The sequence below is a fragment of the Petaurus breviceps genome, unplaced genomic scaffold (genome assembly GCF_028583685.1).
Source record: "Petaurus breviceps papuanus isolate PSGF00001 unplaced genomic scaffold, PetGlider_PUasm1.0 90994, whole genome shotgun sequence".
Taxonomy (NCBI): Eukaryota; Metazoa; Chordata; class Mammalia; order Diprotodontia; family Petauridae; genus Petaurus; species Petaurus breviceps.
Genome location: NW_027187393.1, coordinates 10,981,956 through 10,998,627, shown reverse-complemented (window position 1 = coordinate 10,998,627; position 16,672 = coordinate 10,981,956). Strand labels below are relative to the sequence as shown.

Here is a 16,672-nt window from a genome sequence, read left to right as displayed (position 1 = left end):
GAGATGCTGGGATGGAGTCAAGGATCCCAGAGGAGGGGAACATGCTGCAGGGAGAGCCTGGAGATACAACATAGCAGGAAGGGAAGGGGAATATTATGAAAAGGTGAGACCATCAGGGGTCAGAGAAGGAGGCACCTTCCTTAATGGTGTTGGCTGGATTCTGCCCAGAACATTGGAGAGATTAGGACCTTTTAGGAACTTTCCATCCTATGTAATTATGCTAGGGCAATGTAATCAGAATACAGTAGAAAGAACACTGACTCTGCAATCAGAAGTCTTGGGTTTGAATTCTGCCTCTAAAATTTATGTGACCTTAGACAAATCACATGACCTCTCCAGGTCTCCGTTTTCTCATCCGTAAAATGTGGGAGTCGGACTGGCTGGCCACTGAGGTCACTTATAACTCTAAATCCGTGGTTGCTATCATTTCTACAGAGAGATTGGCTAGATGGCACAATGGATAGAGCACTGGGCCAAAAGCCAGCAAGACCTGAGTTCAAATTAGTCTTTAGACACAATAGCTGTGTGACCCTGGGCAAGTCACTTAACTTCTGTCTGCCTGAGTCTCCACAACTGTGAAATAGAGATAATAATATCCTCTACCTCCCAGGTTGTTGTGAAAATCAAATAGGATAATATTTGTAAAGCACACTTAGCACAGTGACTTCTTTACACACAGTAATTGCTATATAAATGCCATCATTATTGTTGTTATGGCAGCTAGGCAGACCAATGAATAAAGTATTCTGGAGTCAGAAGGACCTGAGTTCAAATCTGACCTCAGATACTTACTAACTTTCTGACCCTGGGTAATTCACTTCGCCTCTGTTTGTCTTAACCAGCTGCTGGAGAAGGAAATGGAAAAAACCACCCCAGTATCTTTGCCACAAAAACTCCGTGGACAGTGTGGGCCACAAGATCATAGAGTCAAACGCAACTCAACAACAACAAAATTATTATTATTTCTTGCCTTTCAAGAGGACAACCTAGACTGTAGTGGAAAGCTTAGAAGAAATCTTGAGCATACAAATCCCAGCATATGCCCCCGACCTGTAGACAGGAACATCTAGTTGTTGCAGTAGATGTACCCCTAAGGAAAAAGAAGCCTCATCCAAACAATGACCAAAGTGCCTCCTAAGGCATTATACGTTCCTCACCAAGTCTCACCAAGAAAGTTTCCAGTCCACAGTCTGGTTTTCCATGACCAGACACAGATCAGGGAAAGGAAATGGTGACTTCAATATACCTCCTGTCAGTTTTCCACAAAGGTTCTCACATAGTCAGCTCCAAGCAGTCAGGACTCAGAATGAACCAAAGAATGACAGAGCAGGAGGGGACCATAGAAGTCCAACCCTGTCATCTTACAGAAGAGGAAATTCAGGTTCAGTCAAAGAGAAGTAACTGGCCTGAGGGAACACATCTAGCTAGTAGCAGAGTCAAGACCAGCACTTAAGTCTCAACTATCCTGCCTCCTCAAAGACACCCTTGTCTACACCTTCTGTTTGCTGAGCACAGCAAACCCTAGGCTCATCCCTATGACTGTCCTTGGAGCCTGTAGCAGCAAGCACCCTGGAGTCCCTAGGGTGGCTGCTCACACAGGTTCTTGGATCTGCTTTGATAAAGGAAAGCAACTCAAAATGGGTTAACAAGCTTACTTTAATCAGTCAGATATGTATCGTTTACCTTGTTCAGGGGAAAAAGGTCAGCACCTGAACTTCAGAATATACAGACAGTATTATCAAGACATTAACAGATCAAGTAGACAGCTTTCCAAACTGTCCAACCATTACATCCATACCCAGTCAACATCTGGGTTTCCACATCTGGGTTTTTCAAAGCCGGGGGACTCTCAACAACGGCTTCCCAGAATTCAGGTCAAATCACAGAACACTTCTCAAAGTGAGTCCCAAAACAAAGCTACACGTCAGGGCTTATATAGCCTTCTCCTGGCTCAGAGAATGTAACAACCTTATTGACTCACTGGCCAATCAAGAAGTATCTACTGAAAAACATCTTTAAAATTTACATTCTCATTACAGAGCCCTAGAGCCATTTCAACAAGTGAAAGACTGAGAACCCTTAAGGTACATTAGGCCAGGGCTAAGCTGAAAAGGCATCAGACATGACGGCATTGCTGACTAGATTTTAAAAACATTTTGCTAAAATTGTATGGCGCTGTTTCCCCCCTGGGGCACAGCTGTCACAAAGGGAAGAAGATGTAAATAATCTGATGAATATGAGAGAAATACCGGCCCCCTACATTGAGCAGGCATCGGAGAAGAACCAAGGAAAAGAGAAGATGCATATGGAAGTAACTGTCCTATAGGAAGGCCCAAGATTGCCCAGGAAGAAGTAAGTCAAAAGACGTTGAGAAGAGACAGATTGACCTGTTTAATGGCAGGATAAAGAGCCAACATTGTCACAGTATCCAGGGACCTTGGGCAAACCGTATGAAGGTCCTTCCTTTATAGACTCATGAGCTGGGGATGATACAGAAATGAGTTAGATCTGTAGGTCAATGATTTGAATCTCTCTGCAAAAGCCATGCTACAGCTGTACAAAAATGATTACTCTTAGTTTTATTGCCAATGGCTTCTCAAAGATTTATCATAAAACCTTCTGAGTGTTACCTTCATAAAGTCTTTCTGTCTTGTCTACTCCTGCTGAGAATTAACACAATTCTCAGTGCTGCCAAGAGTGGAATCAGTTCCCTCAACTGTAAAATGGCAACCTAAGTCTCAGGATTGCTGTGAAGATTAGAGGAGATAATATTTGTAAATCACTTAGTGCATGGTGGATGTTAAATAACTGTTGTCATTTTTTGTTATTATTGAAGTAGCCTTGCCAGTTGCTTTGTCTCTCGTACCTGGGGTATCTTTAGAGGTGAGGGGCATTGGCACTCCATGCCTTTGTGAATTTGTGAATTCTATCACTCTAAAAGCATGTTTGTCACCCAAACTGCATCCTTGTTAAATGGAGGAGAATATTATAATGTGGAGAAGAGCTCTTCCATCCTTACTTTAGAACAAAGAATCTACACAAGATGTAGTCATCTAAGAAAATTGAAGATTTAATTTTAGAATGAGCTCCTAAAAATGCTGAATTTGCCCTGAGAAAAGTGTAATTTTACCAGGATGACTCTTTCATCCCCTATAATTCTTTCTCACCTCAAATAATGGAAATTTCTCCTCCTGAAATATCTCAGGTTCATAGATTCCTAGAATGTGGGAGGTGGAAAGGGCTGAAATCATCTAGTCTGCTTCACTCAGTTTACCGATGAGAGAAGTAGGCCCACAGACAGGAGGTGATTTGCCCAAGATTATCCAGCTAGTTATTGACTGAGCATGGTTTGAAATCTAGGTCTCTTCACTCCTGTCCAAATTCTCTTCCCACACCACTGTACTTATCTCTCTTTTAGTCTTTGGCCTGGGCAGGCAAAAGTCACCCCTCCCATCCCATAATGCATCTACTTGTCATGATGCTTTCAGAGGGGAGACAATGCCGCCGGTCAGAATCCAGCTTCAGAAAACATTCTAAATTCTAGCTGTTTAGCTCAGAATCACCAACATTCTTTATTTCTCTCAGTCTGTGTGAGAGTGTGGGTGATGTGATGGTTTGTTTTTAATAGGGTGAATATTCTACTGGGTCTCACTTCTGGAACTGATTTCACTGGTAAGTGTCTGGTGGAAATTTCATCTAATCTTAGAAATTGTAAATGTAATACATAGGGAAATAGTTCTATATAGCAGAAGGAGCACTGGAATTAGGATCCAAATATCTATGTGTGTTCTCATCTCAGCCCTGGCCCCTTCCGAGGGGGTGACCTTGAACAAAATATTGAACCTGTTAGAGCCTTGATGTTCTCATCCTTAAATTGGATCAATAACATTTGAACAATTTGCCCTATAAGATAAAGGGGATCAAATGAGATGATTTACATTAAGCACTTTGTAAAAGGTTTTCAGGTATGCTCCATACCTCGTAAACACAACAATTCAATGGCTGATGCTATGGAAAACACAAACAGATGGACAGATAAGTATGCTGATAACTTCAGAAAGTGTTTCCAACCCTGTTCTTGAAACCTAGATCTAGATGAGAGAATGAAAGCCTAAAAATCCTTGGCGGATGATTTATTTTTAATTTTCTTATCTCAAATCATGGGATTTTTTCAGGTGCATGACAAGACTCATAATATGATAAAATAAAAGGATTGCTGCACGCTGCCATGGAAGATCTGAGGCTAGAGACGAAGATGAATATGGTAAGGATCTAAAGATATGTCTCATCTCATTAGGAATTCAACAATCCCAATCACAAGTATAGTGAATGCTCTCTTGTCCATTCTGGTTGGTGTAACAGCAAGCACCCCAGAATCCCCAGGGTGGCTGCCAACACAGGTTCTTGGATCTGCTTTGCTAAAGGAAAGCAACTCAAAATGGGTTCGCAAGCTTACTTTAATCAATCAAACATATCATTTACCTTGTTCAGAGGAAAGTCAGTACCCCAAACTTCAGAGTGTACAGACAGAAATTACAAGAAAACAGAAAAACATATCGAGCAGACAGGCCTCCTACTGTCTTGACCATTACATCCATCCCTAGTCAGTTACCAGAGAGGGAAGCATCAACATCTGGGTTTTTCAAAGCCGGCGGGGGTGGGGGTGGGGGGGTTCAACAGCTGCCCAGAGTCTCATCTGGTCAAATCACACAACACTTCTCAAAGTGAGCCCCAAAACAAAGTCTCCCATCAGGCCTTATATAGCCTTCTCCTGGCTCAGAGAATGTAACAACCCTCTTGACCCACTGCCCAATCACAAAGTATCTCCTGAAAAACAAGTGTTCCACCACAGGCTCCACATGCACTTAACCTAGGGGCAGGGAAGATCTTAAAAATTTACATTCCTGTAACAGTTGGGAAGTATCTGAAGTATAGTAAATGCTCTCTGAGTCCATCATGGCAGGGAAGTAAAGTGTTTGGATTAATCACCTATTGTAGTCAAGAGGGAGTGAATCCCATATACTATTTATGTGACACTAGACCACCACATGCCAGGGGTTTATATCCTTTTAAAGGAGGTATATAATTCCATCTTCTTTTTTGTCCTATTGGGGATGGAGGTTGATTGCTACTGACTGTCAGTGTTTGGGATAGAAGGGGTGTTGGATGGGGATATGGAGAAGAAGACATTGATCAGCCACTAACTGAATGATACTCTCAACTTGTTACCTGGGAAGGGAGTGAACATGTACTGACTTCCCAGAGCTGTAAGGGAACGTGGGCTGGCACCAGTTCTCTCATTTGGCATTGGGTTCGTAAATTGGTAAGGAGTCAGGGCATCAGAGGCAACTGCCCTGTATGCCAATGAAAATACACTATCTTGCCAATATGTCTGCCCCCAACACGTACCGTATGTACACCAAGTCAGTAGCAATCAACCTCCATCCCCAGCAGGAGAAAAAAGAAGATGGAATTATATACCTCTTTTAAAAGAATATAAGCCCCTTGCATATGGTGGTCTAGTATCTCATAAATAGTATATGTGACATATTCCACACATGGATCACCAGTGTACAAATCATTTAGAATAACAGCATCAAATTCAAATAGAAAAGGGGGCCACCAAACTCTCCATAAGAATCTCTGTAGGCCACGTACTGACTTAGAAAATATGTTAACCTTATCTATGTTTATTATATTTTTGTTTATTTAATTATTTCCCAATTTCATTTTAACCTGATTTGGACCTCACTCAGGAGTGTTATGGGTAGCTAGATGGCTCAGTGGATTGAGGGTCGGGCCAGAATGGTGAAAAGACTCATCCTCCTGAGTTCAAATTTGGCCTCAGACACTTCCTAGCTGTGTGACCTTGGGCAAGTCACTCAACCCTGTTTGCCTCAGTTCCCTCAGCTGTAAAACCAACTGGAGAAAGAAATGACAAACCACTCTAGTGTCTCTGCCAAGAAAGCCCTAAATGGGGTCACAGAGAATCAGACGCAACTAAAATGACTGAACAATAATAATGGTTGGTTGGTTGGTTGGTTGGTTGGTTGGTTGGTTGGATGCTGTCTTTCATTCTCAAAGAGGACCCAAATGACATCACTATGTTGGAGTCAAGGTACAATGTGTCCAACTGTGAGTATTATGGACCTCATATAGCCTGTAGGTCACATGTTTGACATCTCTGTATTCTAAATTTTAGAATACAATAAAATATACTTAATACCAAAAATATGCTAAACCTAACTCGATGATTCAGCATCCAATACTTCTCTAATGATTCAGAAGGCCCTTTATGATCTGCTAGTGCCTTGAGGTCATCGTGATGAGGAAAAGCATACCACCAATGCACATAGAAGTGCTGGTTATAGGACTTTCTGGTTGATAGAACATAAGCCAACCCAACTTCTGCTGCTTACTAACACTACAGCATCAGGTCACCAGCCAGTTATTCTCCATTCCAATTATCTCATGGAAAAGCTCACGTGGGACCCTAAGCCATCCCTGGCAACATGCCTTTGTTCTGTTTCTATATAATAGCTGGCCTGACTTGGAATTGATATGGGGATCCACCATTCTGTCCTCCTGCTACTACAGACTGAGTCTCATGAGTAAACTCCCCTAAACAACCTAATTAACCTAAGAAGTCTACACTTACACAACCAATGGGCACTTCTTTATCCTGAATCCTGGCATTGACTCTGAGAGTCTGTGTCTCTACAATTGGCCCATCAGGGCAGAACAGATCAACCCTTTGCATTTGACCTTACAATTGACATAGCTGACAGAGTAGTCTGCCCTCCTATAAATCTTGTATTCTTATAGGTTCTTGAGGTTTTTTGTGTCATGGATCCCTTTAGCAATCTGGTGAGGTCTATAGACCTTTTCTCTGAATCACGTTTTTAAATAACTCAAGGAAATAATAAATTTCAGTTAAAGTTTAATGGAAAATAACGATGTATGTAATTTTTTCCATCCAAGTTTAGAGATCCCATGAAATCTAAGTAAGCTAGGTAGAACACCAGGCCTGGAATCAGGAAGACCTAATTTTGAATCAACATCAGATACTCCTTAGCTGTGTGGCCCTGGGCAAGTCATTTAACCTCAAGCTTATTCAGTTTCTTCATCAGTAAAATAAGGATAATTATAGCACCTACTTTCTGGGGTTGTTGTGAGAATCAAATGAGGTAATAATTGTAAAGTGCTTGCAGACCTTAAAGTGCTATATAAATGTTAATTTTATTATTGTTATATCTATTCTTGGACCCCACGTTAAGAACACTTTGTCTAGAATATTAAGCTAACTATAAGAAGGTAAAATTGAATACATAGAAATGTAAAATCTTACCTTTCAGTTCAAAAAATCAATTTCACATCTTCAAGATGGTAGAGGTATAGATGGCTTTTCATCTGAAAAAGTTGAGGTTTTTCAAGAATGACAAATTCAATGTGACTGACCCCTAAAACGTAATGGGATCTTGAGCTTCACTGAAATAGATATTGTCCAGAAAACAGAGTTGATGGTGCCCCTGCACTTCTACTGTGCCCTGGTCAGACGCCATCGAGAATATTGAGTTCGGTTTTTACCTCTCTAATTTAGGAAGGACATTAACAACCTGGAAAGTGTCCAGAGGAAGGAATCTAAGACAGAGAAGAGCCTTGACTTCATCCTAGGAAATTTAGTCAAAGGAGCTGGGGATGTTCTGTCTGGGAAAGAAAAAGTTTGGGGGATGGGGAGCTGGGAGGTAAAGAGAGGGGTATGAAAGCTGTTGGTTTTAGTATAGAGAAAGTATTAGCCTTGTTCTGCTTAGGCCCAGAGGGAAGAGCCATAAGTATTGGGTGGGAGCTTCAGGGAGGCAGATTTAAGCTCAATAGGAGAGGAATGGGGGGAACTCCTGACAGTGTAATGCAGAAGGAGAACAGAAGTAATCTCTTTCCCCACCAAAGTCTCCAAGCAAAAGTCATTTGATTCCTTGTTAGAGGAGGGAGCCAGCAGAGGGAGGTTTTTCATGTTCAAGTACAAGTTTTCCCTTCCAATCCTGAGATCTTGTACCAATTCCTCTATCTCAGTTTCCTCCTATGCAAAATGAAAAGTGAGACTAAAATGGTCTCCAAAATCTTCCAATATCTCTGCCCTAAAAGATCATTTTTAGCTCAACAACTGATAAGATAGTGCAGGATTTGTGCCCCCAGACTGAAAGGTGTTGCGAGCAATCAGTCCCTTAGCTAAGGAGATGCTGTTTGTGCATTATAAAACTTTTATGGAGGATCTATAGGGTGCTAGACTAGATATAACCCTACAGTCCCAAATCAGGTGGTTGGAGCTGGAAGGGAACCTCTCAGGGTTACTTTATCAAGTGAGACAGCTTGTGTAAAAGAACTTTGTAACCCTTAAAGGATCTCTTCTTTCACTCCATAGACTGCAGATTCTTGTTTATCACAGTGTCAAAGGTGGGAGTTGATCCCAGCTCCTCTGACCACAGAGCCAGCCTTCTCTCTATGGTATCATGCAACCTCCCACCTCAGCCTCCAAAAGATATGGCTTTGATGTCAAGATAAGGGTGTACTCTTCCTAGACCTGTGTAGGAAGCATGGAGCCTTAGGGCGCATCGGTAGTGGTGTGGAAGGATTGCTCACTGCCATACTCCAGGAAAAAAGGAAATTAATAAAATTAAGAGACATCCCAGTCACTCAATGCTTTGTGAATATCTCATGTATTATCTGATCTCATCTCACAACCACCCCTATGAGCTAAGCAGAACAGGTAGGTGTCATTCATTTATCCTCAAGGAAACTGAATCAAGCAAGAGTCATTTGGCGCTGGGATTTCCCAGAAATGTTGCTGTCCCCGATGATTGATTCCGTTGTCCCCATTTAGTACCTGAGGGTTTTTTTTAATCATCTTAACGTTTTATTAGGTTAACAGCATAGCTTTGCCATTAATAGGATTTCACTGTCTCCAGACTCTCTCCCCAGCCCCCACCCCCATTTCTCCCTGTCCCTTGTTCTTCACTTTCAGAGGGATTCTATTGGATGGCCTAGCCTCAAGCATGTAATTACCATTAAGACAATGACCATGGACTAACTTAGCAAGCCTTGTCTATGTGTAGCCACTGTAAGAGCTGAAGTAGAAAGATCAGCTTCTCCTTCTGGAACAAAAACTTTGCCATAACTAGGAGCAGCTTCCTGTTCCTGCCTTTAAAGCCCTGTTACCTAATATCTGGGTACTTGTCTATAGTCCAAGTTTTTAGCTCAGGGACTTACATCAGGATGCAGAAATGTCAGTTTACACATCTGGCAAGGGAATAATTTTCATTCTTCATTTCTACCTTCAGCCTGTAAGGACTTTGACTGATAATTAGGGACCTATTGGGCAGCTAAGTGGCACCACAGCACAGAGAGCACCAGGCCTGGAATCAGGAAGACTCATCTTTCTGAGTTCAAATCTGGCCTCAGACCCTTACTAGATGTATGACCCTGGGCAAGTCACTTCAGCCCGTTTTCCTCAGTTTGCTCATCTGTAAAATGAGCCGGAGAAGAAAATGGCAAACCAAGAAAACCAAAAGCCAAGAAAATCCCAAATGAGGTCACAGACACAATTGAAACAAATGAACAACAATAGTGATTCTGGGCAGAATAGCTAGAAGAGATCCAAGTCTTCAACATCAAACTTCACTGCAATTTAGGTCAGCAAATAATTATTAAGTACCGTGTGCCCTTTATTAAGGCTATGTGCCAAGCACTGAGAACAGAAAGATGAGAAAAACATAATCCTTGCCTTCAACGAGCTCAGTCAATCAATACTTATTAGGTGCCTACTATGTGCTAGGAACTGTAGTAACCACTGGGGATCCAAATAAAGGCAAAAAGTGGTGCCTGCTCTCAAAAAAAGGCTTCTTGCAAAAACTGGGTTTTTAGCTGGAACTTGAAGGAATCCAGGAGACAGACATGAGAAAGGAAGAGAATTCTAGGCATGGGGGAGAGTCACTGAAAACCCACAGAATTCTGGAGGAAGAGGCTAATGTCACTGCATCACAGGGTATCTGAAGGGGAATGAGGTATAAGAAGTCTATGAGGTAGGGGCAGCCAGGTGGCTCAGTGAGTAAGAGCACTGGCTCCAGTGTCAGGATGACCTGGGGATCGAATCCGGGCTCAGATACTTAGCACCACACCCAGAAATAACTAGCCATCTAACCTTGAGCAAGTTACTTAACCCTGATTGCTTTAAAAAAAAAAAAGAAAAGAAAAAAAAGTCAATGAGGTGTAAGAAGAGTTAAAAGGTACAACATACAGCAGAGAGAGAGTTAAAGCAAGGGTGTGATGTCAATAGTCCAGGCATAAAGTGAGGAGGACCCGCCCCAGGATGGCATTTGTGTCAGAGAAGAGAAGGAAGCACCTATTAGAAATGGTATGAAGGTGATGGATTGGATATGTGGGAGAGGGTCAGAAAAAGTGGGTAGATGGTGAAGGTATGGGGGGGGGAGGAGAGGGAGAGGGAGAAAATTTGCAACTCAAGGGATTGTAGAACTGAATGTTGTAAACTAAAAGCTAATTAATTAATTTTTAAGTGGGTAGTCAAGGATAACACCTTGTTTTCAAATCTGTGGAACTGAGAGGAGGTGGTGCTGTTGACAGTAACAGAGTAATTCAGAAGAGGGGAAAGTTTGGGATGAATGATAATGAATTCAGTTTGGGACATTGAGTTAAGGATATCTTTGGTTCATGTGGTTTGAGATGTCTAACTGGTTATTGGAAATGTGACTCTTGAAGATAGGACAAAAGTTAGGCTCCATAAGTAGATCTGAGAATCATCAGCATGGAGATGACCTATGGATCCATGGGAACTGATGAGATAATCAAGTGAAATAGTATAAAAGGAGAAGAGAAAAGATCCTAGGACAGAGCCCCGAGGGATACCCACCATTAGCAGTCATGACCTGGACAAAGACCAGCAAGAGAAGACAATGAAGGAGCAGTCAGACAGGTAGAAGGAGAACCAAGGGATGTGTCACAAAAACCTAGAGAAAAGGAGAAAGCGATCAACAGTGTCAAAGGTTGAAGAGAGGTCAAAAAGGATGAGAATTGAAAAGGGTCATTAGATTTGACAATTAAGAAAGAGATCATTGACAACTTTGGAGTGAGCAGTTTGAGAGAGAGAGAGAGAGAGAGAGAGATGTATTGTTGAAAGCCTTCTCTGGAAATGTAGCCACAAAAGGGAGGAGAGCTATGAGAAGACATGAGATGATAGTAGGCATGGGTAAATCAGGTGAGTTTTTGGACAATGAAGAAAATATGAGGATGTTTATAGGCACTAGTGAACAGGGAAAGATTGATGATAAGTAAGTGGGTATAAATAGAGGAAGCAAGCTTCTGTAGATGATGAGATGTGATGGGATCCCTTGTAAAGGGTTTTGCCTTGGCAAGGAGAAGGTCCACTAGTGAAGGAGGCTACAGTGGCAGGAGGTGTTTGGGTGATGTTAGATGAGGGGAGAAGAGGCAACTCTTAGCAAACATGAGGGAAAAAGAAAGAGCCTTTAAAGGCTCAAGTTTTTCAGTGAAAGATGAGGCAAGAACTTCAGCTGAAAGGGTAGAAGGAAGAGGAACCTGAGGAGATTTAAGGAGTATAAAAACACTTTAGAAAACTGCTATGGTGAGTAAGATAATGAGTTTATGAGGGAGGTGTAGATTTGTCTTGCAGCAGTGAGAGCTCAGTTGAAATTGTATAAAATAAATTTGTAGTGGACCCAGTCATCATGGTTTCATCCAGTTTTATCCAGCAGCAGGTTAGTAATGGGCTGGTGGAAGCAATTTAAGACTGAGATTTATCAGGGCAATATCATTGATAGAATAAGGACCCCCAGAGAAGAAGATGATATAGAGTTGAGCTTGGTCACCAAGGAGTCAAGATGGGGAAAGTGGAATAGAACTAATTAGAGATGGTGGCCTGGCAAAGAATTGAGCGATGGAAGGATTGACGGTCCCATTGAAGGTGAAGAAGAGGAGTTGGGACTGCAAGACTGAAGGAGAGGTAGGATATCAACAGACTGTGATCAGATATGGGACTTTCAGAATTCATGTACAGGGAAGTGGGGCATTTGTGGGTGACGGCAAAATAATGGGTATTACATATCTCTGCATATACGTTACTGAAGTAGGGTAGAGAAGTAGGTCATGGGAAATGAGAAAGTTGAGGAACTGTGAGGTTAGAGGATTTGAGGGAGTATCAATATGTACGCCGAATTCCCATAAGTATGAGTATAGGAGTTGGAAAGGGAACAAAGAACATCAGCCAGTCACTGACCTCATTGAGAGAAGGGAATGTTGGTACTCAAGGAGCAACCAGAATTTTGATTGAGTGGTAGATACAGATTGAGGAAACCTCAAAGGAAGAGAGGTGACTGGGTAATGATAGTAGAGGGGGAACCTAGAAGTAGAAACGAGGAGCAGGACATATTCCAACTTTCCCACCTTGACCAGTGAGTAGAGGGAAATGATCAAAAGTACAACCAATGCTGGAAAGGGTGGCCAGGGAGGCTGTTGTCATCAAGAGAGAGTCAGGCTTCAGTGATATCCAGAAGATGGAAGGAATGGGAATGGAAAGGAAAAGATTTAAGATGAAAGCAAGTTTTTTAACTATGAGTAACAGTCCAGTGGGCATTGTAGAAGAGGTGGGTAGCCTCACAGTAAAACAGTATACAAAGGAAGGGGTCAGTCTCAGAACTCACCAACCCCAGTGATCTAGAGAGAACATTTAGTAGTAGATTGGAGAGGGTTCCAAAAGTGTTAAACCTGTTTCAGTTTCCTATAACAGAATGAAAGGAACTCCCAATAATAAGCTAAATTACCCAAAGAGCATTATGAAAAAAAAAAACCTCATAAAATATGAATAAAGACTGATATAGAAAAGAAAATAAGCAAAAAGTCTAGAAAAATAGTCAACACAATGAATAAGTTCTTTTTTTTCTTCCTTTTAAATAGTATTCTATTTTTCCAATTACATGTAAAGGTAATTTTTAACATCTTTTTTTTTATTTTGAGTTCCAAATTTTCTTCCTCCCTCTCTCATCTCCCTCTTTCCCTAAAATGGTAAGCAATTTTACATGGGTTATATATGTACAATCATATAAAATCTATAAGAATAAGCAATTCAAAGTAAAGGAAGTTAAGCTAACAACCCTCAAGGAAGGGTTATATTACTCAAGTATTATAATACTTGAGATCCCTCAAAATCACAAGAGTAACTGCAAGAACCTCCAGAGTGGTTCAGAAGATCAATAAAAGAGTTAAAAGAAGAAATAAAATAAATTGGTATAGAAATTAGGAAAGTTAGTGCTTTCCAGTAAGAAATCTATAAGACAAAAGGATAGAGAATGTAGAATAAAAAGGAAACCCTTCCAAAATGGTAGTTTCTCTTAAAAAAAAAAAAAGGAAAACGACAGATTTGGGATATAAAAATACAGAAAAAATTAAATAATCAAAAGACACAAGATTGGAAAAAGACATGAGTGTTGTATAATACAAGGACATTGGGCTTGAAGATAGGAGAATGTGAAAAGACAATCTAAGGATTACGGGTCTTCCGGAAAACATAGTTTTTTTAAAAACTTGTGAATAATATAGGAAAATTGCCCAAGTCATTGAAAGCAGAAGCTAAAGTTAAATCTGATCCAATCTGACAAGTATGCATTAAGCATCTACTCTATGACATAGACAACTTTTATGGGCAAAGAATATAAGGGCCAAAAGGGGAGAGGCTTAAAAATTTTTTCAGGAGCAGGGAAGGATTGAATTGATACCTCTGGAATAAATAAAACACATTTCCTCATTAATAAATCCAAATAGGGGAGGGGGGTAGTACAAAGGAAAATCTCTCAGGTGAGCAAGGGACCATAAGGATTCAGAAAAGTATCATCTTCTAGGCAGAGGTGATTTTAAAAAAATAAGTAAGGTGGGTGTGATTTTCTTAATTACTTGCCATATTGTGGAGGCTTTGTGAGAACCAGGATAGAGTGTTTTTGGCCAGGTCCACAATACATGAGTAGGAACAAGATTCCATTCACAGAGGGGGTGACTCTAGGGTCATGTTCCTCCAGAAGTAGGAAGGTATTATAGGAATCTTACAGAGAGATTGAACACCTCAGAAAAAAAGTATCTTCTCTAAGCAGGGGTGATGTTTCTTGGGACTACTTCCTTCTCTAGGTTGGGTGTCTAGGGATAAAAATCTCAGAGGATGAGTGGGCAGAGACATAGATCAAGAATGAGGATTCTGACATCAAGAAAGAGAGATAGTGAAGGAAAGGGAAAAGAATAGGATTGAATCTGAAGCATTCCCACTACACCCCACAGCCTACTCTATGAATTAATATTCCTCAGAATGAAGCTCTTAAGAGTCAAAGAGAGACAATGATGACAGTGGTGATGAAGGTAAGGCAAGAGAAGGGTCTATAATTGTATTAGTAGGAGAACAGTTAAAGGAGAGAGTGAAGTTTTTGGTTCCCAGAAGCCCCATCATAAACAGTGGTCATAGAGAAATTAAAGAATGTATAAATACAATACATGAATGAGAGACTCTAGAGTATTCTAGAAGGAAAAAAGAATAAGAAAAGAATTGGATTAATCAACATATTTTGGAAAGGGCATTAAAAATGAATGTCATATTTTTTAAGATATATTAATTTTTTATTTTTATATCACAAACATTTACAAATCATTCCCAGCTTGTGAGAGATTGCTTGTGACAAAGTAAAAAAAAAAGTAAAAATAATAATACAGTGACCCCATCTAAAAATGTATGCAACATTTTACATCTGTAGCATTTCCCTTTCTATTTTTTTTTAAATGAACTGAAATCTATTTTCTCTCCTTCCCATCCTCCACACTAGTGGAAAAAAGAAAAGAAAAGAAAAACAATTTTATTATAACAAATCTACATAGTCAAGTAAAATAAATTTCCACAATGGATATAGAGAGAGAAATACCGCAGTGGATAGAATACCAGGCTTGGATTCAAGAAGACCTGCATTCAAATGTGGTCTCCAACACTTACTAGCTGTGTGACCTTAGTCAAGTCACTTCATCCTGTTTTCCTCAGTTTCCTCATCTATAAGATGACCTAGAAAACCACTCCAGTATCTTTGCCAAGAAAACCTCAAATGGGGTCATGAAAAGATGGATACAATTGAGGTGATTGAATAGCAACAACAAAAAAACAGATTTCTCATTTTGTACCATAAATCTATCACCTGTCATGGATGGTATTTTTCATCATCAGTCCTCTGTAATCATGAATGGTCATTGTATTGATCATAATTCTTACAGCTTTCAAAGCTGCTTGTTTTTACAGTGCCGTTATTGTATAAATTTCGGGAGGGGGGTGTTGTTTGTTTTTGCTTTTTGGGGGAGGGGAAGGTAGGGAAATTGAGGTTAAGTGACTTGCCCAAAGTCACATGGCTAATTTTGTGTAAAGTGTCTGAGGCCGGATTTGAACTTAGGTTCTCCTGACTCCAGGGCCAGTGCTCTTATTCACTGCACCATCTAGCTGCCCCCACTGTATAAATTTCTAACCTAGTTTTGTTCATTCCTGCTCATTTCATTCTTAATTATTTTACAAAAGTCCTCAATATAATATAAACACATGTTTCAATGTCTTTTTGAAATTCTCTATATCCTCGTTCCTTATAGCACAATAATACTCCACATTCCTATACCATGACTTACTCAATAATTTCTCAATTGATTGGCATACCTTTGTCTTCCATATCCTTTTGCCACCACAAAAAGAGCTGCTATCGATATTTTTGCACATATAGGATCTTTTCATCTTTCTTTGATCTCTTTTGAGCAGACCTAGCAGTGTTATGGCTAGGTCAAAGGGAACGTCTTGTTTGGTAACTTTTTGCGTGTAATTCCAAATTACTTTCCAGAGTGGCTGCACCCATTCACAGCTCTAACAGCAGAACAACAGGAAAAGTGCCTGTTTTCCCACAGTCCCTCCAAAATTAATCATCTTCTTTTCTTTTTTCTTCTTTGCTACTCTGATGAGTATGAGGTGGAATCTCAGAAAATTGCTTTAACCTAGTTTCTCTGATTAGTAGTGATTTAGAACATTTTTTTTCATGTGATTGTAGATAGCCTGAGGTTTTTCCCCCTTGAGAATTGCCTGTTCATGTTCTTAGGTCATTTATCAATTGGAGAAAGGTTCTTATTATAAAATTTTCATCAGTTCTTTATAGAGGGTGTCCCAAAAGACTTTGGGGTCAAAGAGGAGTTGAGGATAGCTTTCTGTAGAAGATAGGATTTTAGAAGAAATGAGGCGGCCAGGTAGCACAGCGAATAAGAGCACCGGCTCCAGTGTCGGGATGACCTGGAGATCGAATCCCGGGCTCAGACACTCAGCATCACACCGAGAAATAACTGGCCGTGTAACCTTGAGCAAGTTACTTAACCCCGATTGCTTAAAAAAAAAAAAAAAAAAAGATTTTAGAAGAAACTTAAAGGGATCCAGGGAAGCCAGGAGGAAGAGCATTCCAGACATGGGAAACAAGAAGAGAAAATGTTGAAACCAAAAACAAGTGGAACAGCAAGGAGACCAGAGTACTGTTTCAAAGAGTACATGATAGGGAATAAGAGCTTTGAATGCCAAACAGATTTTGTATTTGCCCAAAAGACTTTT

General features: G+C 40.4%; 1 protein-coding gene across 4 annotated transcripts in view; it reads left to right on the top strand.

Annotated features, from left to right (window-relative positions):
* Positions 1-16,672, top strand: part of LOC138153502 (polyamine-modulated factor 1-binding protein 1-like) — a 356,085-nt gene continuing 339,413 nt past the window's right edge. For 3 of the 4 annotated variants that reach the window (XR_011166394.1, XM_069077640.1, XM_069077639.1), the window contains exons 1-4: positions 1-103; positions 843-2,352; positions 3,629-3,672; positions 4,176-4,264. Coding sequence is in view for 2 of the 4 variants with exons in the window: in XM_069077640.1 (XP_068933741.1) it covers positions 4,229-4,264 (36 nt within the window). In the remaining 2 variants the exon portion in view is untranslated. The remainder of the gene's footprint in view (positions 104-842; positions 2,353-3,628; positions 3,673-4,175; positions 4,265-16,672) is intronic. The other variant, XR_011166395.1, reaches the window with a different exon arrangement.